Here is a 27,295-nt window from a genome sequence, read left to right as displayed (position 1 = left end):
TCAGTCGGAATAGTTGCAAATCAATATATGAGGACTCAACCTAGCTAATTAAGCATTATCTTGGGGATCAATCGTAATACGTTGTCATGCAAAACGAAGGCATTAATATATGGCCAGGAAATCACAATGAGAATGGAACAAGTGGCCCTATGCGGAACTGGATCCTCGTTTAAGTTCTATATATATTGACAATATTTATTGCAATATTTATGTATAAAAAATGCGTAAAAATATAAACAGCTTTTTCTTATGCATATAATCATTAACTAACTCAATTAATATTTATGGATTTTTTTCCGATTAAAAGGGATTCTCGTGTACCTAATATAATAAAATAAAAATCTTAATAACTAATAAATGGGTATGTGTAGTCCCACCAAGTTTCGAACATTGAGTTTCTTGATTACCAGAAGAGGGTTAGTGCCACCATATGACACCCTCTTTTATTTGGGGATCGGATTTATGGAATGGAGCTTAAGATCTAATTGTGAGATTTCTTTATGTACAAAATCGATAGATTTTACTAACATGAATTGGTTCAAGCAGTTCAGCGCTTATTCGCCAAGTAAAGTCTCGAATTTGAATATTGTAAATGAAAAAAATTCATATTTGAAGAGTTTTACCTCCCTTAGTGGTTGACCCATCTTGAACTAGATTAGTCGAGATTCATGAGTTTTCGAATACCAGAATACACACAAAAAATAAATTTTTTCCTCCATTAAACGAAATTCAACAAAAAGAGTTCGACTTTACTCTCTATCCTTAATTTTACATGAAATAAAACTTATTGGAATATGAAACATTTACCTTCAAATAGTTTTCTTTTTAATTATAAAGGAGGCTCATGAGTATATTACAAGGAAAATGAAAAGTTGAATAAAGGGAGAAGGGTGTGGCAATGTGCAGTATAGTGTATAGTGGCATATACCTAGGTAATTAATCTATTGGAATTCACACCACCTTCGATTGTTTTAAATTATTCGATATTTATTCTTATTAAACAAAATTTGAGATTTATTGAGTATTGTGCAAAAAATAAATTCAAGATTGTGATATTCTTACTCCTTAGTTATTTAGTGAACCGATCTGACTCGAATCTAAATTAGGCTTTCAGGTTATGCACCACACGAGAGAGAGAGAGAAAAACGTGTCACTCATATATCAATGCTCATCGATTGAAGGAGAAAGCAGAACACTCTCTTTTCAGCTTCTGCCTAAAGAAAATAGTCCGATCAATCAATAGTTAAAGGAGGAGTTTTACGGGAGAGAGTGGTTGTCAAAGACTGTCCAATCAATGGTTAAGGAGATCATAGTTCTTTACCCGTCTCCGGGCAAAGGCCACCTCGTGTCCACGGTGGAGCTGGGCAAGACCCTACTGGGCCACCACCACCCTCCGCCCTTCTCTGTCACCGTCATCCTCTCAGTCCCGCCCGATGAAGCCGAGTTCACTGCTGCCTACGTCTCCAGCGTCTCCGTCACCCACCCGGCTATCTCTTTCCATCACCTTCCCGTGCCCTTCGTCCCCTTCGACTCCTCCTCTCCCAATAAGTTCATGTCCTCCACCTTCGAGTTGGCCTGCCGCAACAACCCCGCCCTGCACGCCTTGCTCTCCTCCATCTCCAAGTCCGGCGGGTCCAACATCAGGGCCCTCGTCCTCGACTTCTTCTGCACCGCTGCGCTCCGAGTCGGGGCCAACCTCAACATCCCAGTCTACTACTTCTTCACCTCCGGAGCGAGCGGGCTCGCCGAGTTCCTCTACATTCCCTCTATGCACAGGAACATCCCGCATAGCTTTAAGGATCTCGATCCCGACACACTTATTGAAATCCCAGGGACTCCGCCAGTCCGGCCCATGGACATGCCCATGCCGATAGCCGACCGCAGCTCCAAAGTTTATGGTTATTTTCTCGAGGCCGCTTGTGATATGGCTCGGGCAGCGGGACTTATCATGAACACGTTCGACTCGTTTGAGGTCAGTGCCCTAAAGGCATTGAGGGACGGTCTTTGTGTGACGGACGGACCGACGCCACCAACGTATTGTGTAGGACCTCTTATCGTGACGACCGGCAACAACAATGGAGCTGATGACAGGCATGAGTGCTTGAGGTGGCTCGATTCGAAACCAAGCCGGAGCGTAGTGGTCCTGAGCTTCGGGAGCATGGGGAAGTTCTCCGCCAGGCAGTTGAAGGAAACGGCCTTAGGGTTAGAGAGGAGCGGGGTCAATTTCCTTTGGGTGGTGCGGGCACCGCCCCGGAACGACGAGGCATGGAGAGCGATATCAGAGCCTTATCCGAGCATTGAGGTGTTTCTGCCCGACGGTTTTCTGGAGAGGACAAAGGAGAGGGGGCTCGTGGTCAATTCATGGGCCCCGCAGGTGGCAGTGCTGAACCACAGTTCGGTTGGTGGGTTCGTGACTCATTGCGGGTGGAACTCGGTCCTTGAGGCGGTCTATGCTGGGGTCCCCATGCTGGCGTGGCCACTCTACGCGGAGCAGAAGTTGAACCGCAACTACCTTGTGGAGGAGGTGCGGGTGGCGCTCCCGGTGAAAGAGTCCGAGGATGGGCTCGTTAGTGCAGGTGAACTGGAGGAGCGGGTCACTGCATTAATGAGCTCGGAGAAAGGGGAAGCAATGCGAGAGCGAGTGCACAAGATGAAGGAAACGGCCGCCGCGGCATTGCGTGAGGGCGGCTCGTCCCATTTAGCACTAGCCGAATTGATCCAGGCCATCAAGCAAGGGCCGAGCACCGAGCCAAGAAGATGGAACCCGGTTGAACCAAGCAGTAGGATTGGCAGTCCCAACCCGGTGGCGATCTCTACTGAGACGTAGTTGTTTTCGACCACAAAGGTTTGAAAAGTTAATTAGCTTTTTTGGGTGAACAAAGTTAATTATTCTTCATTTAATAAGACCAATTGCTATATGCAATTTCATTGGAAGGTTGTATGTATATTAGGTAAGTTTACTATTCCCGCTTTGATTTAGTGCAGGGCCTAAATCTAAAACGGCCTAAGCCCCGTCTGGCGGCGTCTATTCTTGAAAATGAGTTATATAGTACAAACAAATTCAGTTACGAATATTAATAAAAAGTGAGAGTTTCGACCCCGTATTTATTAAAATACAACATTGTAATCAGAACTTTGTAAAACAACTACAACGCTGATAGATTAGTAGTTGATACGATTATATAAGTTTTTTGAGGTTGTTAAACCAAACACGTTGGCACAAACGTCTAGTTCAAATAAAAAAGGACTATAACACATTAATGATGCGTTTGGTTTCAAAGTTAAAGTAATTTTGATTTTAATTGTAAAAAATGACAAATAATTGTGTAGTGTGTTGAGTTAAAGTTAAAATTAAAATTTTTAACTTGGGAAATATGTATTTTTATTTTGTAGTGTGTTGAGTTAAAATTAAAGTTAAAATCAAAATGATTTTAAACAAACAGGCCATAAGTAGTTGGAACAAGTAAGCATGAGAAATTCTAATATGGGGCGAATATAGCACGTGTCATTATCACAAATTAATATATAAAAGTTCATAATTTCTGTTAATTTTAAAAAATATTATGAAAAATTAATTATGGTTAACAAATTTTTTTTTTACATGTATTATGATATAATATCACGTGATATATCTGTTACACACAATATCTTGTCCATGAGTAGACACAGCAGTAATATTGCGGGGTCTTTTTCTGCTCTCTCTTGCACTGCCAAACATTATTTCCAGCCATAAGTAATGCGAAGACCAAACAATTGCAGTCGTTATCCGAGACCCCACTCGACCGTGGACAACGGAGTCCTCTCAATTTCTCTTTCTTTCTAGCAAAAAATAAAAGTAAAAAATTCCGCTTTTCCAATTATTTGTTGCCGTGAGTGGGAACTGTGATGCACCAAATTCTATCAGCCGCGTCAAATCTTGAATAGTACCCATACCAGCCCGACGAAAAAGAACAAGGAAAATTAGGTGACGGATCAAATCTACCCAATTACCAGGATGGTAAATATGCTTCTACGTTCGTGAGTTGGAGTCTTATTGGTGTTTATAATTCACGAGGCGCGACAAGGTGAGATCAATAAAAATCTCTTCAGTTGGCCTGGCGGAGCAATCTTATAAGATTACCGATGCGAATGACAAAATGCGACTTCTCATTTCCCATCCACATCCTATGTTGCGTATGCCTCGAGTTTACTCTCTTGAAGTCTCAAGGGTTCATAGAGTGAGAGAGTGATGAGAGTTGGAGTCTTGTGCAGGATATACATGCCGGACAATTTAGGTAAGAAAAAGAAGAATATAAATCTTCTGCCAATTATGATTATCATATGGCTACAAGTTTGCACAGTAAGCATCCGGTCATATTTTACTCGATTTGAGCATGCCGCGGGCTACGAGTAGTAGGTTTCGGGCATTCAAGTCACCATCACAGGCAATATCTGGTCGGAAGAACTCCCCTGGTAGTGGAATAATCGCATCAAAACAGCAGGCAGGCATATAAGGCCCATGGCCTCCTATCGCACAGTTGGACCAGACCAGTGGGCCTTTATTACATAATGGGCCGGGCTAAGCAAAGCAGGTGCATAAGGATCTGGCCCAGGAACTATATGTAGGCCCATTAGCGATATGGTCGAGTCGAGCGATCTTTCTTTTTTCTGTAGGAAAGACGGCGAGTGATCTTTCTTCCTAGTTGCTATACATACATACATACATACATATATATAAATAATCTAGTCATGGGTTTGATCAATCAAGAATCAATAGGAAAGAGCTTCTGAAAAATTCCAGCTTTTGCATGTCATGGATAATACTTGACGTATATTATATATTCAAGTACAAGTACATGTGCTATTGGAAAATTAGTTTTAAAAAATGATTTTCTTCTCTTTTTAATAGTTATTTGCAAGGGTAAAATCAGAATAGAAAATAAAACCAACTACCCTCGCCTCTAACTTTACAAATAATATAGATTAAACGGACGAATCCCCAAATTGCGTTTTCTCGTTAGATAAATTAGGGAAAGCGATGCTCAAAACGTCTGAAAAGAGGTCTCTGAGTTGGCATTGTCTACGGCATCGACTAGTGTCCCTAACTATGGAAGTTCCTTACCATTTTATACGATATGACGGATCTAGTCTACTAGCTGGAACATAGCCACACATAATCGCGAGCAGCAGTTCACGGGAGAAGTAAGACACCGAAGGAACCCGTGAACACTTGTAACATAATCCAACCGATGATCGCTTGAACCCTTAACACAACACAACACAACACAACAAAAACAGGGCAAGGGAAGAAAACAAACACCCACCAGCTGGGGACACGACAACGAAACCCATCCCCGCATAAGGACGAGACTTCCCGTTTGTCTTTGCCCTCTCCGTGAGTCAATACATGTCCACCCGTGACCCATTATTCTCTTAATTTTAATTTCAACCTTACAATAATATAGAGCTATTCCACGTCAGCTTCCATGCAATATTCTCTCCATTGCAAAAATAATAATAAAAGAGCTACCGAGCTAGATCAAGTGAAAGATTCTCATACCTGCATTCGTACGTCGAGAAGAGCTGCGGTAAGTTGTTAACGCTTATTCCAGCAATCATCTTGGCTATAGCAGACAACAGTTGTGACTGTCCTAATTCAGGAATCATTTTGCTCGGCCATTGGGACGTTTGAAGTGGTCCCCTTAGCTCGATGACTAGAGCAAACAACGGCTGTGATTGGTTCGAGATCATTTAGGCATGTTGAATCCGTCTTGAATTGAAAAGAAGAAAGATAATGAAAATGAAAGAATCACTGGGAAAAACTATGAGAAACACATGCATTGCATGATCTTTAATAGCATGTTTTTGGTCTATCAATCATTTCTATCAACACATTCGAGATATCCTGAAGCCATTAAAAGCGCTTTGAACGTAAAAGTACAATATTTCATCACAAAACATGGGCAAGTAGTAATTTAGTAGTACTTATCCGAATATTTATTGAAGAATATAATGGGTGAGCAGATTTCACTCGGTTCTTTTCGGTTCCATTCGGTTGTCGATTGATTCCTTTATTTCCTTCACTTCTTTAACCTGGAGATCCTTCTGACCAGGACCAACCACCACAGAAGACGATAAAACACGAAGAACCCGACCAAGACGTACAAGTTGGTCCACTTCTCGCTCGTCCGGAGCTCTCTCGTGCGAAGCACGTCAGCCCCACTCACCATGCAGGTCTTGTTCTTCTCGTCATACCATACCAGACACCTCGAGAGCAGGCAAGAGTACTCGTTGATCAGGAGGGCGTCGAGCGCATACTTGTACATTGAGAAGAAGTACATGAAGAGCCAGTACTTCGGGATGCTCTCTTTTGAGATGAAGTACCCCGAGAAGAGAAAGAACGCGCCCAGAAAGACCATCAAGAGGGACGTCCCCGATATGTAGTTGGGTGCAATCGAGCTCAGGAACAGGACGAAGGAATTTGCCATCAGGACTATGACCCAGATGACTAGCACGAAGTACGCGAACGCCTGCCAAGTCGCACAGAGGCCCACGAGGAAGTAGACCGAGACGGAGTACATGATTGCTATAGCGAGAAGGTAAGGGAGGAAGACGAGGGTGTTGGCGATCAGGTAAGATGAGAGCCGGTAGACACCGCTGGAGGCTTCCTGGAGTAGGATCGACCGCTCGTTGATGAAGACCGGGAGGGTCTCGGTGGTGGAGGAGAGGAGGAAGGTGAGGGTGAAGGCGAAAAGACCGGACCGCTTCTTGATGCCTTCCTTGTCGAACCCTATGTTAATGTAGATTGTTCCAAGCACGAGCCCGACGAGTAGCGCTTCGATCGTATTCGTTAAGAGGAGTTGCCTTGTCCTGTATATAATCTTCCATGACCGGTCGTAGAGAGTGATGATTTCCTTGAATCTTGAGCTCCTGTAGCTGACTTTCGCGTTGCTCTGCTGATCTGAGGAATTGCTTATGGAGGAACGGCCAGGAGATGGTGCTGCTGAAGCGAGCGATGGGGACTTGTCATCGTTCTTCTCGGGGATGCGGTCCAGTATCTCCATGGCATACTCGAGGGGGTTGAGCTGCGGTGGGACCGTGAAGCCGTTGGAGAGTAGGAATGCCTGGAGCTGAGGAACAGTCCCCTGGTGCACGACAGTCCCTTTCGAGAGGAGCAGGATCCTATCGATCGTAGAGAGTATCTTGAAGCTCGGTTGGTGGATCGATAGGACTACGGTGCTTTGGCGGGAGATCGCGATCGTTTTCAAGATCTGCACCACGTTTAAAGCCGACGTGCTGTCGAGGCCTGAGGTAGGCTCATCGAGGAGGAGCACCGCAGGGTCATGCAACAGGCTGAGCCCGATTGAGACCCGCCTCCGCTCTCCCCCAGAAAGGCCAAGCCCAAGCCTTGTATGGGCCACATGCAACAGGCCTAGCTCGGTGAGGAGGGAGTCTACGGTTGGGGCGATCCGGGAGGTCTCGGGGATGAGTAGGCAAGCGGCAAAGGAAAAGGTCTCATACACGGTAAGGAGAGGGAGGCAGGCGTCGTGCTGAGGGACGTAGGCGGAGAGCTTCCGGAACGTGGAGGGCTTAACGGGGGAGGAGTTGAGGAGGAGGGAGCCATCAGTGGGGGAGGTTCGGGTGGCTAGGATATCGAGAAGGGTGGATTTGCCGGCTCCGCTCGGGCCCACAATGGCAAGGATTTGGCCCTGGAAGGCTGTAAGGGAGACGTCCCGGAGGATGTGAGTCGGGGAAGGATTCGTGCAGGACCTGAACAAGGGAAACAATGAGGAGAGGGCAATGCTGGACTTGGAGTAGGAGATGGAAGAGGCTGTGAGCTTGTAGTTTTTGGACTGTGGAGCTTTTGGTCGAGAAGGAGATTCCTCTTCTTCCATGAGGGAGGAATGAGAGAAAATCATGTGATTGATGAAAGAAAATTCCTAATATATATGGTTTTTCCTTTTCAATGAGTCCACAAATTAATCTTGTTCACGGCTGGGTTTTGGTCAAGTAGTACTTCCAGTGTATTTTGACCCCTTAAATATCATAGATAAAGTTGACTCATTTACGGTACAGTTTGTCAACCGTATCATATTTCGCGGTTCATATGATTTTTCTTTTAAAGTATAGAGTTGTTAGGACATATGGAAAGAAGGTTGCATTCGAAATACATATCCCACCTCGGTCGTAGAGTGAGAGGAACATTTCCAGCACGAATTCCTTTCGAACATTGAAACCATTTTGGCAGGTACGGATACTTGTGCTCGTAGCTGGGCCACGGGATAAGATTTCGGTATTGAATGACAAACAAAATTGCACATTTAATAAATGTACATGTACATGGAAGCATGAGGTCTGTGGACAACTTGGACTGCAGGATGATTTTGGCTTACTAGTTACCATTATTCACAGCCAAAGCCCTCGCTGATGAGAGTTCTTTGGCAGTACTGAAGCCAAGGAGGTGAGAAGAGGGACTGTATATATATATATATATATATATATATATCCAATTCTGCATAAGCTGAAATAGAATGATCTTTTATCAAACAAATCTCAACTTGGCCATGCCGTAGCTCCGGATCTCCATCGGAAACTTCCACTTCCGGAGGGCCAGATCTTTTAGATACGATCCCGTGGCTCTACGGCTATGGACAGAATGTTCATGGAAGAGTAGTTACAAGAGATGGATGCCTTGTTAGATGTTGTATATATAGAGGAGAATGGATCGAACGGGACAACTTTTATGCGATGTGACCGGTCCAATAGTAGTCGGGAATCGGGTTGAGAAAAGTGAGATAACATTAACACACGAAAGGGGGACGGGGTGATGGGCCAACTGAGAGTATCATGTGAAGTGTGAGGGAGCCACTAGTTTGGGATCCCTCCATTCTGCCATTACATGACAAATTGTTTCACAGAATCAAAGAAGAAAAGGAGCTCTACGTTAATAATATGTACTTCGCGGATAATTGGAATTTCTCATCCAACACATTCACGAGTCTCTCTCTCTCACAGATACATATACATATACATATACATATATATATGATCTGTATACAAAAACTATATATATAAAAGAAATATTTTCATGTAGATATTTATAATTTTTTTTGTCATAAGTAATACAGTCGCTCATCCGTGAATGCTTCATCTTCCACCAGTGTCCTCGATATAAACCATATTTCCCTTGAACCTTTTCAACTGGACGTCTTAATTTTATCGCAAATATGGATAGTTGGGAATATTAGCATAAGAAACGATCGATTTCGTATTTTCATGTTGATATATATGACGCAGATATGAAGGCAGATGACCCGATCCACAATGGATTTTAATCGCTATGGGATTGGTGGTGCCTAGGGGCATGAGTTGTCTCAGATCTCATGGTTTAAGCCCCAAGATTCCCGTCCAAAATTGATGATGGTCATAGATGCTTTTCGCAAGCGCGAATGTTGTTTATCTGTCTTATAACTCGTGGTTATGTATAACTTGTTATACAAGCATAGCTTCCTAAGCTCGGAAAATCAAAGGATCTAGGTTTGCTAAGTGTTTACTGCTAGTTATTATTAAGGTTAGTTCTAATAGATCCATAATGAGCTCGAGAAGATGAGCTCTTCCCTTGAAGCTCACATTGGTTCGATGGTAGAACGTATATAAGTCGCCGTGCGCTACACCCTCTTGATTACGTATGTAAGTTTTTTCGATTTTCCAGGTCTCGTTACTTAATAATTAATGTAAGCATTAGCATGAGTTCATTGAGTCACATGACAAGGCCACAATTAGGCCACATTGAGTCACATTAGATGTTAACAGAAAATTGAAAAAAAAAAATCTCCAATAAATGTTTCATACGAGGCCGCCCCAATTTATAGCCCAAAGAATAGGATATCCGGCTCCAGCCCAATTAGGCCCATGAGCCCAGTAAGACATGGGTCCATATGTAAGCCCATAATCTAGAAAGCCCACATGGGTCCATGTGATAATTGGCATATTACAGGAAAATTAAACAATAGACGCAGTTCATACAATTATCAGAAGTCATGCATATATTATATAATCCACACACTGGTCTGTACGATAAAATAGAGACAACATATTTTCTCTTTTAAGAGCAAGCGTTAATCTCTCAACCATTAACTTGTGTTTGTGCAAAAACGGGATTCAGAAACTCGATTGACCAACACGACCAATAACTTTGCTCTAGCTTTCCTTTATCTAATTTGTGTGTTTTATATAACGGCCAATAACTTGCTAGTGAGGGAAGAGACAACCGCTCGACAAAGCAATAGGACATGTGCTTTCCAGTTTTGATTGATGTTGGCTTAGACAATTCCCTTTTCCATTCCTAATGCATGCACATGACCTTCCCTCAATTGCTTTACAAAGTACGCGTTCCGAAAAACGATTTTAGTTATAAATTGATATCTTTTGACGATGAACTCATATTCGTGATTACCCTTATTACTTTTTCACATGCAAATGAGTACATGAGTGAAATTATATAATAATTACTGCGGTAGACAATTAATGACTTAATTCATATGTGACGTGACAGTCTAAGTTCACTTCATAATGTCTGAATATATATAGGCGTAGGTTACCTTGGTGATAAAGAGACCAAGAACTCTCTTTTCATACCTATATGAATACATGTATATATATATATATATATATATATATATATATAATCTCCCATTCCTTTGCATTTAAATTCTCCGATCAGTCTCTTCTCTTCTAACTCTAGGAGCAAAACCCCAAAACCTAGCTGAAAATGACCAAACAAGCTTCTTCCCTCAACTCTGCAGCCATGACTCGAGAAGCCCGACGGCAGAGGGCCGTCAAATGCGCGGCTATTGTTGTGGCTGGCGTGATAATCCAAACCGCCATAATCCTGCTCTTCGTCTTCTTGGTGCTCCGGGTCCGGCATATTCGAGTTCGGGTTGCATCCTCCCCTGCTGTGGAAGGTCTTGCATTAAACTACTCCTCTGCGAACCCTTCCTTCAGCATGGCGGTGAAAATGCAGGTGAACATCCGGAACCCCAACTTTGGGCACTACAAGTTCGGGAAGAGTAACCTCATGGTGTCGTACCGTGGCATCCCTGTGGGCCAGGCCATGATTGAGAAGGCCAAGGCTGGGGCGTTCTCGACCAAGAAGGTGAAGCTCACGGTGGCGGTGAACTCAACTGGGGTGGTGTCCCGGAACGCGAAGATGAAGATGAGGAAGGATCTCTATGCTGGAAAGGTGACGTTGAGAAGCCAAGCCGAGCTGACCGGAAAGGTGCACGTGTTCGAAATTTTCAGGAGGAAGAAGTCTGCAGGGATGAACTGTACCATGGATGTCAATATCAAGTCCAAGGCAATTCAGAACTTGACGTGCCACTAAGAATTTTTACAAGATCAATTTGGCTTTCCTTAATTCATTCTTATTTGTGTTAGTTGTTGTTATTATTATTATTTATTATTGTTATTATTGTTATTTTTTCCCCTTTTCTGGCTGTTGAATTTTGCAAAGTGTGTGAAATTTGAAATTTGCATATGTTCTTTTTGTTGTTTTATGTTGGTCGACCTTAGCTGCAAAGGATCATTTGGTATAAACAAATTGGAAATTTTCTGGGAAACGAAAGCATCTACTGCGCATGAACTCCTACAAATGTTTGTTGATTTTTTTTCCCCCTTGTAATCGACCTTCTTATATATGTTATAGAAATTATAATGTGGAGTATTCTCATCAAAATTGTAACCTATGACAAGGTTAGTCCGTGAATTTAATTTAGCACGTATGGTAATTGGTATAGATGCCAACCAACAAAATCAAAATTAGCTCCGAAGTATTATGCAGTTAATTCATATTTTTAGCGCCATACTCCTTGTACTAACCTTCTCCAATAATCTCATGTGATATTTGCTGATTTAATGACTCTTGCTATAATCCGAATTCCGATGTTTTATGCATGGCTCTGTTATAATAGGAAACTTTTATTTTTTAAAAAAATCCTACATTCTGCACTTTCCTTTCCATGAACGATCCGTTGGTTTCTTTCCGATGTTATATCTTGCAGGGACTTCCTTACCCCGTTTTTATGTAGCGTACTTTTTTTCCTGTAAGGGCTTTCGCCCTCCACTATCACCGAAAAAAAAAGTAAAGAAAAAAATCATAACCAAAATAAAAAATGAAAAGAAAAAACAATCAATAAAATGTTAGTTGAGTGGTAAGTAGTTTCAATTCCCGTAAGGAAGAGAACAAGATAAATACACTTATTATGAGAAGGAATAATATTTAATATTCCATCTTCTGAAATTGTGAGAGCATCAATATCACCCACAATTTTTTTACCGAAAAAAAATAAAAATAAAAGAAAGAACAAAGTAAAGTATGGTTCTTTCTTTGGGTGAATAAAGTATGGTTCCTTGCTTGTGAAGTTTAATCACTAACTTCTCCTTTTTTTTATGATGTGTGTATGTATAATCACCAACTTCTTTCCTAGAGAGCGAGACCAAAGACTTCATTGAAAGAAGGAAAAGAATAATATATATGTACAGATCCATTTGGCTATAAATGATGCTCCAATCAATAATTATCTACACTTCCGCAGATTCATATTAATTATCCTTATAACTTGTCGTGTCCCACCAATTATTCAAGTACATGTATGGCTAAATGATTCAAACTAGACACGGCATCGACCGACGATACTATATATGCTTTTAAACAAGATTCAGAACGTTGCAAGAATCATCATTCAAAGGTTTGTCTAATCTATCCACTTGCTGGGACAGCATATCTACACATAAAGGAAAAGAAAATGCTTTCCTAGCTAGCTTTTAGTGGAGAAAGAGAATGCTTAACTTCAGCATAAGTTTTAGCCCTTCAAAAGACAAAGAAAGAAAGAAAGACAGAATGATATACGCTTAAGGTCCCATGCATGTGCCAAAGCAACTTCGCAAGCATAAGCGCAGCCGACTTGTTTCTATTTATGGTTTTCGTCTTTCTTTTGTATTGGACTAGGACAACGTGCTCAATACGATTAGTTTGCATGTGTGTACGTGCTCAATCATGGTTAATCGACAAATTAATTAGAGAACTTCATTGATGAATTTTTATACCTTATGCCTAAGGGAAGTGTATCAAATGTCTCTGGGTAGCATAAATATGCATATCTTTGGAAGTTATTTATTAATTAATTATTCCCATGACGGAATGGCAAAATTTGATAAGAAGGAACGGGAAAAGCGGTAAATAGTGGTCTGGGCAATCTTTTATTTTATCCCATTTCCAGTTACATTAAAAAAAGAAGGGAAAAAAAAGCCCCATTTCCATGGTTGCCTTATGCATAAAAAGCCCAATCTGCCCAGCATTTTTGCAGAACAATGGGCAAAGATATTGCATGTTCGTTTACCACATGGGCCTTGACTTGACGAGCTTTTAAGGACAAATTTAAGACCCAAATCATTAGAGAGATTCTGTTTTATGAAAGACCAGGTCTTTGCAGAATTATGGACCGTAAAAAATGGACTCGAATAGGATATGGCGCAATAGTGTATACCTTCGCTTAATAATCAAAAGGTTGCAGGTTCGATATTTGGTGAGATTATATGTACCAATTTATTAGTTATTAGGATTTCTAATTCATTGTATCTCACGGGTATTCTTTATAACCAAAAAAAAAAAGGACTCAAAATAGCTTAGGAGCTCGAGGCGAGGAAGCTGGTGCTCAAGGCTGATTCTAAATTAATTACACGTCTCCTACGTTCACATAGAGAGCAGGTGGCTCGTAATGCGGCTATTGTGAGCGATTTTCTATCCTTACTCAATCGAAATTCGTTATCAATGCCTATCGTGATTTGTGAACGTAACACGTGTGCCAATTGGCTAGCAAACCGTGCTTTAACAGTTCCTCTTGGAATCCTTGGTAACTGTCCTTTTGGACTTGATCATTTGAGTTTAGTGATATTATAAGAGCCACAATGTGTCGTCTTTGTATTCTCTGAACTCTTTTATTAATGCAATTGGGCTAGGCCCCGTAGTTCACCACAAAAAAGAAAGACCATGTCTTTTTAGACCGAATGAGTGAATCCGTCACTCCATTAGACATCCGCGTACCATACCATGAACACAATGGGGTATCCGCACCACGTCTCGGTTGACCCTGACAGTGACACTATAACTGCAACGACTAGATTAGAAGTCAATGCATGACGTCCCCAACTCTTATTAAGTATAGTCAATAATATAATAATAGAAAATAACACAAAATAAATGAACACATAAATCTACTGACGAGAATCGAATTCAACCCATCTTAATTTAGATCCCTTCCTCTTATTGAAAGTGAAGTTTGAAGGAATTCTTCATATTATTTCAATGGCGACCCAACAATTCTTGCTTCTTCAATGGACCATTCAGCGAACCTGTGTGACTAATGATTTCAGGGAGACACTTTTCCCATTCCTCCTCGTCAGGAGAACAAAAGGACATTAGCACTAATATATAAGCACAAACATATACATACATACATCACACACACACACACACACATATATATATATATAATCCAAATCCAATGAATCTATCTGCCCTTACATTTATAACCCTACATATCCCTTACAATAATTGTCATATTCCCGGCATCCTTCGCAGGGCCCGATAAGAATGCCAACTTAAGGCAGCTATAAGTAGTTAATGTGGGAGAAGAATACGAGACGAGGGATGGGAATTGCAGGAGACAGAGTAAGATCTTGCCCTTCTCGGGATGAAGGCTTGAAGATTAGGCTATCTCTAAGTGTTGCTTTGGTACATCGTATAGCCCTGAGGACGTGTTTCTTGACTTTGACAATGGTGATTCCTGTCGGCCTTGTGCTCTTGATAAGCTGTGCAATGAACCGAGCTTCCGTCTTGTCGCAGAACAGTCTTCAGGCTGAAAATGGTCCGGCGAGTTCGGAGGCAAATCAATGGACTATGCTTCTTGAATAATGTAACATTATTTGTGCTTCTATAGTAACAAAAGATTACCCTTTTATGCGAAAGAGTTTGTATCACCAATTATGATTTGAGGTATAAAAATATAAATCATCCTAAATGGCGTGCATAAAAGTTCTTCTAATTTAAAATTTCACCTAAATTGCGTAAACTACAATTTATCCATTGTGAACGAAATCTTGAATTAAAAGAATTTTTAGATTGATTATTCATTTATTATGTTGATATAACAACACTTTTTTACATTAGATGAGGTAATACCTTAGCCAATGAGGGGATTTTCTTTTTCCATGACATTGCCTCGAACAATAACGTAATTTCATTCAACTAGCTAGAAGATCATACTCGATCGATTATGCGGCAGCTTTGAGTTATCTCCCTGCGCTTATTCCTTGAACATTAGTTCAACCAGAACACATGAATGAGCTGTCAAAATCATCCAAATTATTCAATCGCATGACCGATAATGAGCTCATATATGTTAGCTTCTCTTTCCATCGCGAGAGAGCCTTGCACACAACTGACTCAATAATTCTCCAAGGCTGGGGCCGGGTATTATGCTTATAGCATGTTGGTGGTCCAGAAAATCATCCCTAGCTACCTAGCCTCGCGCATCAGGTAAGATACATCGGTAAGCCCGGTCCATATAGAATAGAAGTTCGAATATCAGTTGGTCTCCAAGTAGTATTCACACATCAATGCCCATCTAAACAATTGTGGATTCCATCCATTTTCCAGCAAACCATAAGTACACGTTTATAAGTCATCATCATGGACTCATACTGTATGTTGTAGGACAATATTTTATGTCATTATCATGAAAATTTGTAAAAGAAAAACAAAATATTTTCCCAAAATGATTACTTTTCCATGGCAGAGCTCTGTTCTGCTGACCAAAAAGCTGCAAATATAAGTCAAATCCTTCCCTTCAAATCATTCATTGGATTTTTCAGATGAATTTGGTCAAACGGCAAAATCTAGTAATTGAGCGGATTCAGACAGTAATTAATCGGTAAGACGAGGAAGTGGACATGCAAAGAGAACCCATCATATCTACAGGACAGAACAAGACAACCGGATTTCTGTCGTTTCTCTCAGTACATTTCATAATAACCCATGACTTCTTCTGCTTCAGGTGGCAGCTATGGAGTCGGGGAGTTGCCCTAAACCTAAACTCTACTACTCACTTCCACAGTGGTAGCTTTCTTACCTACACAAAAACATGGATAATAACATCGAAGGAACAAAAAAAAAAAAAAAAGAGGAGATGCAAGGCAAAAGAAGCCCGACAGGCTTAAGTCGTCATCTTCAAGCTTGATCGTTGCACCCAGCTAGAATGAGAGCTCCGTCACCGGAATCAGGCGGTTGCCGGAACCGAATGCTCCCTCCTCTGCAGAGGATCCATGGCAGATCTTGATAGCTGACTCAGAGTCAGAGAGCAATCTCTTGGTGAAGAGTGGAATGACTTCTTGCAGTGGAGGATCGCCCCCTGTATCCCATCATGTTGCTGAGCCCAGGAGTCGTCGTTCCTCGCCGGAGACACCCCTCCGTTCACCGCCATCATCTTGCTCTTCCCGGCGTGCTTCCTCGCCATCACCGGAGACTGCGACGGAGACGCCCTCGGCAGGTTCCTAGAGAAAAACCTGAGCTCCTCGGCGGCGTCCCTCTCGGAGCCCTTCCCGGAGAAGGGCTTCGCGAGCTTCAGGTACCTCTGCATTCCGTCCTTCGAGAACCTCTTCGAGACGGAGCAGTATTCCAGCAGGGAGCCGTCAGGGTTGCAGTGAACCTCGCCGGCCCCGGCCAGGCTGCTCTTTGCTCTGCCCAAGCACACGGGCTCCTCTGTTTCCCCTGTTTTTGGGTTGGGCATGGCCTTGGATTTCCTGAACATGAAGACCCGGAACCTCGGAGAGGATTTGAAGAGCGATATCGGGGACTGAGGTCGGGAACTGGGCTGGGGCTCGATCGGGATGACCTTCCGCCTCGAGAAGAGATTGCCTGGGGAGGGAGCGACGCCCGGCTCGCTGGAGCTCTGCTTCTTCTCCTTATCGGTGGGATATATATTCTTGGTGTTAAGGTCGGGTAGGAAGAGCTCGAGCTCGAAGAAGGAGTCATCGTCGTCGTTATCGAGATCGAGAGGTGGACAGGTTTCTATGGCGGGGGAGATGATGGAGACGGTGGGCTTCCAGAACTTGAAAAAGCTCAGAGCTTCCATTGGAGTGGGCGGGAAGAGAGATACAGCGGATGGAGGAAGAAAAGGTCAGGGGGAGTGTGGGGCCGTTCTTGTTGCTTTAAGGGATGAGCCAAGTGGTGGGGTTTATATAGAGGGGTTTGACTTGACATTTGCTTGTCGTTTTCTGAAAAAAACACACACTTATATATTTTCAGTGCGTGGATACGCTATTCGAAAATTTCAATTGAATTTTAATTAATTCAGTTGAATCGAGTCGGTTCATTAAAAAGTAAAATTTTCTTAACGTGTAATTCATGTATTCACAATGACTCGAACACGAAATTTTACTTAAACAGAGCAAGCGTCGAATCGCTTGAACCAATTCACGTCGGCACAATATTATATATTTTGACACATGCATATACATCATTCTGTGTGTGCGTATATATTTCGATTCATGCACGGCAGCACGGGGACTGTATTATATAATTGCATGGATTAATGGTGTCTTTTCTTATATCAGATAAAACATCCTGTACAATGCATGTATGTGGGGATAACGATGAGGCCATGAAAGGAATGATACCGACCGGCAGCGTATGGGGAGTTTAGAACAAAGATAAATAATATAGATTAGTGAACATGTTACACCCGGATTATATATTTGGACCGGCTCGAGGAGGAAACGGGTTCGGACTTAGACTGAAGGGATCCGATCATATCGGACAAAGAAATCGACCTACACTAGTAAGGACTTTTTGTTTTTGGAAGAAAAGGTAATTTAGAACACCCATTTACTTTAATTTGGATTCACATTATATTCCTCCTCCCTTTTTTTTTGTTGTAAATTATAACCATTTGCTCAGAGGAGGATAAGAAAGGCAAAATAAATTGGAACACAGAGACGAGAGCAAACTACCATACTAATTTCTTTTTGTTTATGATGTCGAAGCAAATGATGAGTATTTGGTCATCTGAGGTCATTGCGGGTCGGCGTCAAGGCCAATCCAGACTTGGTGGAGCGGAGTGGAGACTCTCTAGTCTCTGGTCTGGAATCGGTCTTGAACGAGGAACGCGCGCCGTATGGAATGACAGCCAGAAGTATATTCATGCAGTTTTCGGAACAGATAGCATGCTCTTTAATAGAACATTATGGCATATATAATAGAGCCCTCCAAGAAGAAAGAACTGCAATATCTGTACTCAATGCTAAAGAGGGCTTGGCCTTTTCTACTGAACTGCTTTTTAATTTAAGTTGAATAAATAAATAATGGAGGAAGCAGAAGAAGCACAGTGACATGACTGCCTTCTTTTGCAATTTGCATGCTTACGCTGTTCCCATTCATCTTGGATCTATTCCTCGTCTGTATCCCCATTGAGAAACTTTTTATTGGAGTTTCCTAGCTCCCTAAACTTTATCATCGATTCGCCCGTATTAACTCCCAGTGAAAGAACATATTTTCTGCTCTTGATTATCTTTGGAGATCATTTGAATGGCAGAGAGTTGGTGGATCCCTGGAATTCTTCCAACTTTACTTAGAGCATTTGAAAATAAACAGAAAAAAAAAGAGACTATGATTTTGGTTCTCTAGGAGTAATTTTCTATTTTCGTCATTTTTTACCTTCATACACTTTTCTGTTTTAATCCTTCTGTTACTAATAACATTAAATTATGTTGAGTTGGAGCCACATCAGTTGCCATATATAATACCCATTCCACATCATCAACATTAAAAAAGAAAAAAAGAAAATCAATAAATTATAAATAGAAAAGAATTGGCTTCTTCCTTGGTGTGGACAAAGTAAATTTGGCTAATGAAAAAAAAAAAGGATAGGCAGCAACTAAGATTTGGTTTTTGAATCAAAATCTTATTCAATTTTATTTTTTTCTTGATTCAATAATACAATCATTAAATTTTTATTTTTTTTCTAATTTAATAATAAATTATCTCACATATTTTTTTTAATTATTTTTATCAGTGTTAATAACAAAAAAAACACAAACATCACATTTTAATAATTCTAACACGATCTTTTTTTCTTAATCTAAAAATGTACAAACTTTCATTATGATAATAATTCTAGTACGGCAATAATTTTTCCATTAATTTGGACGAAAATTGCTAATGTATAGGTCAAGTGGCGCCCTCTATGGTGCTAACGATCCCAATCGGGGAGGTGGTGGCTAGCGATGAGGCCCCCACTGCCAACCACCAACCCTCCTCCCCGATTTTGGCTTTTGGCTTTTGGCTTTTTTTTTTTACTTTTTAAAATTTCTTTTATTATTTTCTGAAATAATTTTATTATAAAGAACATAGGGTGGATCCCACTCGACTTACATGTCAGTAATTTCCATGCAAATTATTAGAAAAGTTAACTTCGTACTATAATTGTTATCAAATCGAAAGTTCACGCATTTTTAGGTCAAGAAAAAAAATTCGTACTAAAATTGTTAAAACATAAAAACTTTGTGTTTTTTTGTTATTAACCTTTTTTATAATTAATTTTTAATAATAACTTGCACATCTATTTTCACATAAATATATTAATTTCTTAATAATAAATATCTCATTTACTTTCTCTATATATAAATATGTATATACATTCTCATATATTAATATATTTGTTAATATTTATAATCATTGTAAAAAATTAAGTTCAATTAGACCATTATGTAACACGAAAATCAAAGGCAAGCAAATTAATTTTCCTTTACGGTTTATTGACCTTTTCCCCCCTTTTTTTAATGTTGATGTGAAATGAGCGCAGCTGATGTGATTCCAACTCAGAGTAACTTAACAGTGCAAGTAAACTGAAGGACTAAAATAAAAATGTGTATGAAGATAAAGGATGAAAATAGAATTTTAAAAAATAAAATAAAAAAGTAAAAATAGAAAAGTATTCATAAATAAAAGACTAAAACTATATTTTTTTCCAATTAAATACAACTTCTTTTTTCTTTTTCTTTTTTATAGGGAGATAGACAGCAAACCTCCAAAAAGGTAAGGTAGGAAAGTGAAATGGCCAAAATGGAGAGCCTCTGAAAAGTTGAGGTCTTGTTACATCATCTGGAAGCTTTTAAGCCATTTTAGATGACCTTTTCTTTTCCAGGAATCCCTTTTTCCTTTTATTATAATTTTTTTTCCATTTATAATGGGGAGAAAATGTAACGGACCGTTTGGATTCAGAGTTAAAGTTACTTTGATTTTGATTTTGATTTTGATTGTGGAAAAGGACAAATGAGATGTAGTTATAAATTTGACTTGGGAAACGTATATTTTTGTTGTGTAGTGTGTTGAGTTAAAGTTAAAGTTAAAGTTAAAGTTAAAATCAAATTTTTTGAAAACAAGGCCTAAATCATTCTCTACTTTTTTTCCAGGGACTGGACTTTTGATTATAGATGATAGGAATCAGACCTACGAGCTGCGAGGTCAGTGGAAGTGGGGATTGCTAATGCTCGCAAGGCAAGCAAAAGATGCACCTCGTGCACACCAAAACACACAGCCAATCCAATCCCTCATTAATTGAAAGTTTATTCCGTTCGAGCCTGTTCCGCTTGAGGACTCAAATGAAGACAGTTGATTGCTAAGGTACATATAGTCAATTGCACCCTAAAAAATTTAACTTCAATCGATTACATTGTATTTTGTAGTTGACTGTCTTTATTTCGGGACATTACAAGATTGAATCGAATAAATCTCCTCATTAATTTCGGACAATGCTATGGTTTCTGTAACTAAATTTTCGTTCACAATTTCAAGTGCAAGATACTTACTCTTGTTGTACAAGAGTTTTTTGGGGCGTTAGGTTTCAGAGTTAAAATAACTTTAATTTTGATTTTGATTTTGATTTTGATTTTGATTGTGAAAAATGACAAATGAGATTGTATTATAAATCTGACTTGGGAAACGTGTGTTTTTGTTGTGTAGTGGGTAGAGTTAAAATCAAAATCATGATTCTAAAATCATTTCATCAAACTAAACGGGCCTTTTGAGTTTTGTACAACCCAAAACTCTTGTGATTTTGTATTTGGTCCGTGGCTGAATTTTCAACCCAAGAATTCCCCCCATTAATTTCTCCAAGTAATTCTGACAGACAACCTTTAAATTTTTTGTTTGGTTTTGCAATCAAGAATTTTATTTTTAACTTTAACTCTACTCGCTATACAATAAAAATCAACAATACGATTATTACTTCTTTTTTTTCAATTTTTTAACTATTCAATTCAATTCTTAATACTAAATTTTTTTAATTATCTTTTACTTTTTTTACAATTTAAAAACACAATTATTATTTTCTTTCAATTATTAATTATTTTTGTACATTTTTTCTCATAATTCAACAACACAATCATTACAACCAAATTAAAATCAAAACTTAAACTCTATTTAACTCTAAAATCAAACACACCATAATACAGTCTCTGGCCGGAGCATCTAAGGGGCCTCGGGACCGTTTAGATGGGGTATAAAGTATAATAAATCATCCTGAATGAGCTTCTCCCATCCAACATCATTCTCGAGGCCTCATGAACGGTTTGGCCCTCAGGACAGTAAGGGCTCCAAATTCGGCATCGTAGGGACTCCCCCAGTACGCCTCTACATTTTTCTGCTTTGAGTTGGAGTGGCATATAGTACTCAAGAGTGTAATTTCAATGAAATCCTCTATGATGGCAGGCTGTTTATCTTCGGAGCAAGTTATTATCAGAGCAATTTAGAAAGATTGTAACTGGAGCACTTATTTGGCACCGATAGTCGATGTTTCAGTTACCTTTGCCCTTGGAATTGCGTCACAGTCAAGTTTGAAGATGGATGCTATTCAACATTGATCTCAACTCACCGCTAATGAGAAATCACATAACTCGCAGTTGAAGATGGTCTTTGATCAATTATCTTCAGAATATTAGCCTTTAGTTGGTCGTCATTTGATTTCCACAGGAAATTGGTAGGCTTATGACGGATTTAACCGAATTTGCAGCAGTTGCTAATGTTGAGGAGTAAAATGGGATAAATCTCACATCGAAAAAGAAAAGAAAAATCCATGGATTAATATATGGCTTGGGTATCACTACTTATTAGCTTGAGCTTTTAAGTGGATATGGGCCTGAGCCCGTATAAGCCCAATGAAAATTTAATATGGTATCAGAGCGGGTTCCGCTTTTGCGCACATATGTGGGCTCACATCACGCCAAGTCTAGTTTCGAGGTAGCCAAAGTACGCCTTATCTTAGTCCGGTCCAAGTGTGGCCTTATTATCAATTATCCCCCCTCCTTTCGTCCGAGGTGTAAGAAAAAAGTATAGTCCCGGCTCGTAGTCAGTTCTTGAGGGCGGGTGTTTAAGTTCACGTGGCACGTGTAGGTGAAGCGTCAAAGCCACACGTTGCCACGTGAGGGCGGGTGTTGAGAGTTAAGTCCCATATCGAAAATATAAAAGGAATTCCATAAGTTTATAAGAGATTCGGTACCATAATCTATTAGTTCGAGTTTTTGGGTTGAAGATGGGTCCAATCGCTTATAGGCCCAATGGATATTTTATAGCTAATGACCATGGGAGCCAGAGAAATACATGCTTTTTGAGAAAAAAATTATCTCATAAACACAAACATCATGCCTAATCCGAGTCCTGCTTCGACTTTCATTAAGCAGTACCATATTATAAGTCCCTGAGTGCATTAATGGAGGCGAAACATAAAACAAATATATATCGAGAGACCGCAATTATTATTATTTATTTTTTTGTGCTTTACGTTGGTGGTCATTAACTTTTGCCCTATGCAAGTGCACCAAGGCAGCTGCATGGTGTATGCTTTCTCCCTAGACAATCGTTTCGATGGAACTGCTGCATATTTTTCCATGTTTGACTTCTTGCTATTGCGTACCATGTACCCAACAATTACTGGCTTGTTTTCGGGGACATCTAAAATGAGTTGAAGCTGCTATGCGACGGACTGTCGTCTTTCTTTAATGCGAAGTAAATACCGAAACCTAGTTCCGGGCTAAGCAAAAATAGGCATTAAAGTTGGAGTTAGGCTCGAATTCAGTACGGACTCTTAATAAGACTTCTCTGTTTTCTGAACCAAGGAGTAGAAAACCTGAATCCATGAGCTTGACATGGACGTAAATATAAACCACCAGATTTCCTTCCTCTTGTTGATGTAGTTCTCGGTGACTCAGTCTCCATACGTATACGCTCGATATTGATAGCTGGTAACGATGACCATGAAGTGGAGCCATGTCATGGAGACGAGGATGTATATTATCCATAATGTTCCCAACATTCATCTTGGAAATGTATTGTTGAAGCAAGTTATAATCTAAATATTTAAAGAGGCCAAAGTGATAAATTCTCATTCTTAGCTGGAATTGCTTATGGCACCATTTTCTTTTCTTTCCTCTTATCTGTAGGACTATGTTATACGTGCAAGGCAACGCGGACTAGAGGGGTTTGACGGATTGCTGCTTAAGTTACATGCTGGTAATGGTACAGCGCAACAAACAGCGCCGCTAATTTGATTCTGCAGATATGTGCATATATATGTACATATACGTTAAATGCTGCGTATGAGTTCATCTTAATTGTCTTCCTAAGCTTCCTAGGATTTTTGTGGATCATTTCGGTTTTTTGTGCTTTAAGGTATTCTCGGTTCATTCCTCATCTTCCTTGTGTCAAAATCAACGAGCAATTGATTTGTTTTCATTCGATGTCTGATTACTTTGGTCTGCTTGCTATCTGTATATTCATTACGGCTTTCGTTTTCCATAACATTTCTGACATTTTGTTTTAACATGGAAACCTGCAAGACTAGTTAGATCCTCCTATACCAATATCTTGTAGGAAAGCTTGTCTTTAACTATGGAAACCGCCAAAGATTTTTCTTCCCCGAGGCAAGCAACTCACGAAGCTCCCCAATCCAGTCATACTCAAGAAGCTGATGACCAGAGAAACTCCCATCGATGGAGTGAACTCCAACTTCTGAGCCCAATAAGAAAAGTAAGTTGGCAAATGTGACTCTGAGATGATGAGAATATTGGTGGGTCGGGCGCTTCTAGGACGTGTTTGATCCCATTTTCCTAGATGAAGTTTCTATACTGTGTGATCAAATTATTTGTCAAACTGTACCAGGAAACCGAATTGTGTGTGGTCCAGGGCCTCAGCGGTGAGCCAGCTCAAAGCAAGAGGAGTCGAAGGATGCACTCGATTTCTATTAGCATGCCATGTTCTCCTTTGGAAGATCAACATCTTTGCCTGAAACAAGCTCCTTTCAGTGATTATGGTGGTAGAATTCCGAGCTGCGGTTACAGAGATACTTCAGCCCCTAGGATTAGGAGTATGCCACTACCGGATATGACGAAGGACAGGAGATTTAATTCATTCAAAACGTGGTCAGGAAAGCTCGAGCAGCAGCTGCCAAATTTACGTGGAAAACCACAGGAAGGGAAGCCAGAGGATTTAATATTGCAAAACGCAGACATGGAAATATTACCCGTGGAGAGATATTTTGATGCACTACAGGGGCCCGAACTCGACTGTCTCAGGGTAAAAGGGAATAGACATATTTACAAATGAAATGCTAATATCAAACTAGCATTGCCAAAAGTCTTAAACAAGATACTTTGATTTCAATTCCATTTCCTTTTCATTTCCGTTGTGCTTTGCCGAAAGTCTTAAACGAGTTTTCTTGGCCTTGCAGGCTTCAGAGGAAATTGTTCTTCCACAAGACGAGCAATGGCCATTTCTGCTTCGGTTCCCGATCTCTTCATTCGGGATCTGTCTTGGGATCAGCAGTCAAGCCATAATGTGGAAGGCTGCAGGAGCGTCACCCTCCTTGAAAATTCTCCACATCTACCTCCACGTAAATATCTTCATATGGTTAACTTCGGCGGCTCTCATTGTGACCGTCTCTGTAACATACCTCCTTAAATTGATCTTCTACTTCGAAGCCGTTCGAAGGGAGTATCACCACCCTGTACGGGTCAATTACTTCTTTGCCCCGTGGATCTCTCTCCTCTTTTTGGCCATTGGAGCTCCATCCTCAATTTGTAAGAACCTCAGTACGATAGTTTGGTACCTTCTTATGGCTCCAATCTTCTGTCTTGAGCTCAAAATATATGGGCAGTGGATGCTTGGAGGACAGAGGAGGCTTTCAAGGGTTGCCAACCCCTCGAACCATCTTGCGGTCATCGGGAACTTTGTGGGGGCCCTGTTAGGTTCTTCGATGGGTTTAAGGGAAGGACCTTTGTTCTTCTTCGCCATCGGGCTAGCGCATTATAGTGTCCTATTCGTGACTCTCTATCAGAGGCTCCCGACCAATGAGACGCTCCCAAAGGAGCTCCATCCAGTGTTTTTCCTCTTTGTCGCGGCTCCCAGCGTTGCCTCCATGGCCTTGGCAAAAATTCAAGGGTCTTTCGGCTTCAGCTCAAGGATTGTTTACTTCGTAGCACTGTTCCTTTATATCACACTCGTCAGTTCCCTATGCACTATTTAATGATAGAAACAAACCACTTGGTTATGATGAACTTATGTACTTAATTAGTTCATTTATTTGGCAGGTGGTTCGGGTGAATTTCTTCCGAGGCTTCAGGTACTAATACATTATTACATTTCTTTCTTTCCTCTGGCTGATCTCGAATCACGTCCTCCTGTTGTTGAAATACAATCTGCAGATTCTCATTGGCATGGTGGGCTTACACATTTCCATTGACGGGCCTGTCCATTGCCACCATCACATACATGAACGAGACAAGCAATTTGGTAACCCGATTGCTATCTTTAGCACTCTTCTCCGCCGCCACAATAACAGTTGCTATTCTACTTGTAACAACCATATTCCATGCCTTTGTGCTCCAAGACCTTTTCCCGAATGATATTGCCATTGCTATCAGTGAAAAAGGGCCTAAAACGAACAGGAAAAGGCAACACAGCCAAGGAATTTCAAAGTCCAAAGCTAATGAAGGTTTGTTGAAGTTTGCAAGCGCAGATAGTCATGATGTTGAAGCTGCTCTGAGATCAACAGCTAAGTAGCAGAGGCTGTCTAGACCAAGGAACATTATAACGATTGTTTTGGAGGATGCAGGATCAATCTCGGGAAATTGAAGTGTGAAAACATGAAGTAAAAGTGTCGTGTTCGTAAATCTTAGGCCAGTCTCAGACTAATATATTTTAGTTTTTTCTAGTTCCTTTAAGGATCTCATTGGACAGTCCAATTTGGTTGATGGAAAAATCTCGGATGATAGCTCGAAAGCTTAAGCTTGCTGATGAAGCCATAATATATACATTACTTAACAGACAGTAAAATGCCTCATTGAAAGGACTCTGCTCAATTTTCCTGACTTGCCTTTAATCAAATAGTGTGCTTCTCGATAGAAGGCAGATTCATGAACCTGCTAATTTCAAATTCAGTATGTTCTTTAATCATGATTATAGAACTTCTGTTTGCTTAAAGGTCAGCAGTCTGAAAGTAGAACCACTCTTTTCCTACAAGTCCCATTTAAGTATAGAAAATGACATGGGCCTTATATCGGTCGATATTTTCCTGCCCGTGGCTGATAGACGCTGTACATGCTTTATCAAGAAATAGATTCTTACAGCTCATAGTGACAGGGACTTAGCTGCTGAAATCCGGTACATGTCCACTGTATTGTGAAGCTGTTTTGAACGGGGAGGGAACTATTTTCATATTCATTGTCCCAAAGTTTGAAATGATCACAAGTTCACGTCGTTCCAAATTAAGGTGGCATTCTTCGGAAGAAAGTGGCTGCAGTCTCTTTCTCCCAGGATGTTAAGCGGGATACAGGATGAATCGATGGATTTCACCAGTTAATATGAAAAACGATATGGAGCAAAAATCTAATTCGGAAAATTATAAAAGTGCAGTTCCTTCCATGTCCATGAGCATGGCTCGTGTACTCCACAATAAGTGGACCAGCTTCCAATTGTGAGCACGGGCTCTTACCTTTTAACCTCGAAGACGGCTCAAATAATTGTTTCTTCACTAGCAGATAGGTTGTAATGCGCATCATCGATATTTTGAGGACATGTAATCTCCTAAAAGACCTATTCCTGACCCGAAGGAATTGACAGGAGAGAGACAGGTAGCACGTTGATGGTCTCTGGTCCCCTCCAGGAAGAATTGATTGCAGCAAGAAGGAAAGAGGAAGACACGAAACATGG

General features: G+C 40.6%; 5 protein-coding genes across 5 annotated transcripts; 3 read left to right on the top strand and 2 right to left on the bottom strand.

Annotated features, from left to right (window-relative positions):
- The first annotated feature begins 1,155 nt into the window (after positions 1–1,155).
- On the top strand, positions 1,156–3,097 carry LOC116203160 (UDP-glycosyltransferase 88B1-like). Its single transcript, XM_031534823.1, has one exon. It carries the CDS (start codon positions 1,295–1,297, stop codon positions 2,825–2,827), a length of 1,533 nt encoding a protein of 510 aa, XP_031390683.1. The 5' UTR covers positions 1,156–1,294; the 3' UTR covers positions 2,828–3,097.
- Positions 3,098–5,792: 2,695 nt separating this feature from the next.
- On the bottom strand, positions 5,793–7,965 carry LOC116206297 (ABC transporter G family member 8). Its single transcript, XM_031539125.1, has one exon. It carries the CDS (start codon positions 7,896–7,898, stop codon positions 6,060–6,062), a length of 1,839 nt encoding a protein of 612 aa, XP_031394985.1. The 5' UTR covers positions 7,899–7,965; the 3' UTR covers positions 5,793–6,059.
- A 2,701-nt stretch (positions 7,966–10,666) lies between these two features.
- LOC116202765 (late embryogenesis abundant protein At1g64065-like) lies at positions 10,667–11,694 on the top strand. Its single transcript, XM_031534375.1, has one exon. The coding sequence runs from the start codon at positions 10,751–10,753 to the stop codon at positions 11,360–11,362; it is 612 nt and encodes a 203-aa protein (XP_031390235.1). The 5' UTR covers positions 10,667–10,750; the 3' UTR covers positions 11,363–11,694.
- Positions 11,695–15,982: 4,288 nt separating this feature from the next.
- Positions 15,983–17,267, bottom strand: LOC116203231 (probable membrane-associated kinase regulator 5). Its single transcript, XM_031534905.1, has one exon. The coding sequence runs from the start codon at positions 17,166–17,168 to the stop codon at positions 16,314–16,316; it is 855 nt and encodes a 284-aa protein (XP_031390765.1). The 5' UTR covers positions 17,169–17,267; the 3' UTR covers positions 15,983–16,313.
- A 6,575-nt stretch (positions 17,268–23,842) lies between these two features.
- On the top strand, positions 23,843–26,388 carry LOC116205606 (S-type anion channel SLAH2-like). Its single transcript, XM_031538239.1, has 5 exons — positions 23,843–24,115; positions 24,248–24,661; positions 24,816–25,586; positions 25,675–25,706; positions 25,789–26,388. The coding sequence occupies exons 1-5, from the start codon at positions 23,978–23,980 to the stop codon at positions 26,144–26,146; spliced, it is 1,713 nt and encodes a 570-aa protein (XP_031394099.1). The 5' UTR covers positions 23,843–23,977; the 3' UTR covers positions 26,147–26,388.
- The last annotated feature ends 907 nt before the right edge of the window (positions 26,389–27,295 follow it).

This window comes from Punica granatum, chromosome 4 (assembly GCF_007655135.1).
Source record: "Punica granatum isolate Tunisia-2019 chromosome 4, ASM765513v2, whole genome shotgun sequence".
NCBI lineage: Eukaryota > Viridiplantae > Streptophyta > Magnoliopsida > Myrtales > Lythraceae > Punica > Punica granatum.
Note: the sequence above shows the minus strand (reverse complement) of the source record. Positions and strands in the feature narration are given on the sequence as shown.

Excerpts from the sequence above, each read along its gene's own strand:
- LOC116203160 (XM_031534823.1), top strand. The coding sequence starts at position 1,295 with ATGGTTAAGGAGATCATAGTTCTTTACCCGTCTCCGGGCAAAGGCCAC.
- LOC116206297 (XM_031539125.1), bottom strand. The coding sequence starts at position 7,898 with ATGATTTTCTCTCATTCCTCCCTCATGGAAGAAGAGGAATCTCCTTCT.
- LOC116202765 (XM_031534375.1), top strand. The coding sequence starts at position 10,751 with ATGACCAAACAAGCTTCTTCCCTCAACTCTGCAGCCATGACTCGAGAA.
- LOC116203231 (XM_031534905.1), bottom strand. The coding sequence starts at position 17,168 with ATGGAAGCTCTGAGCTTTTTCAAGTTCTGGAAGCCCACCGTCTCCATC.
- LOC116205606 (XM_031538239.1), top strand. The coding sequence starts at position 23,978 with ATGGAAACCGCCAAAGATTTTTCTTCCCCGAGGCAAGCAACTCACGAA. Across the intron at positions 24,116-24,247 it reads TTCTGAGCCCAATAAGAAAA|GAAACCGAATTGTGTGTGGT; the intron begins GTAAGTTGGCAA and ends AAACTGTACCAG. Across the intron at positions 25,587-25,674 it reads TGTTCCTTTATATCACACTC|GTGGTTCGGGTGAATTTCTT; the intron begins GTCAGTTCCCTA and ends TTTATTTGGCAG.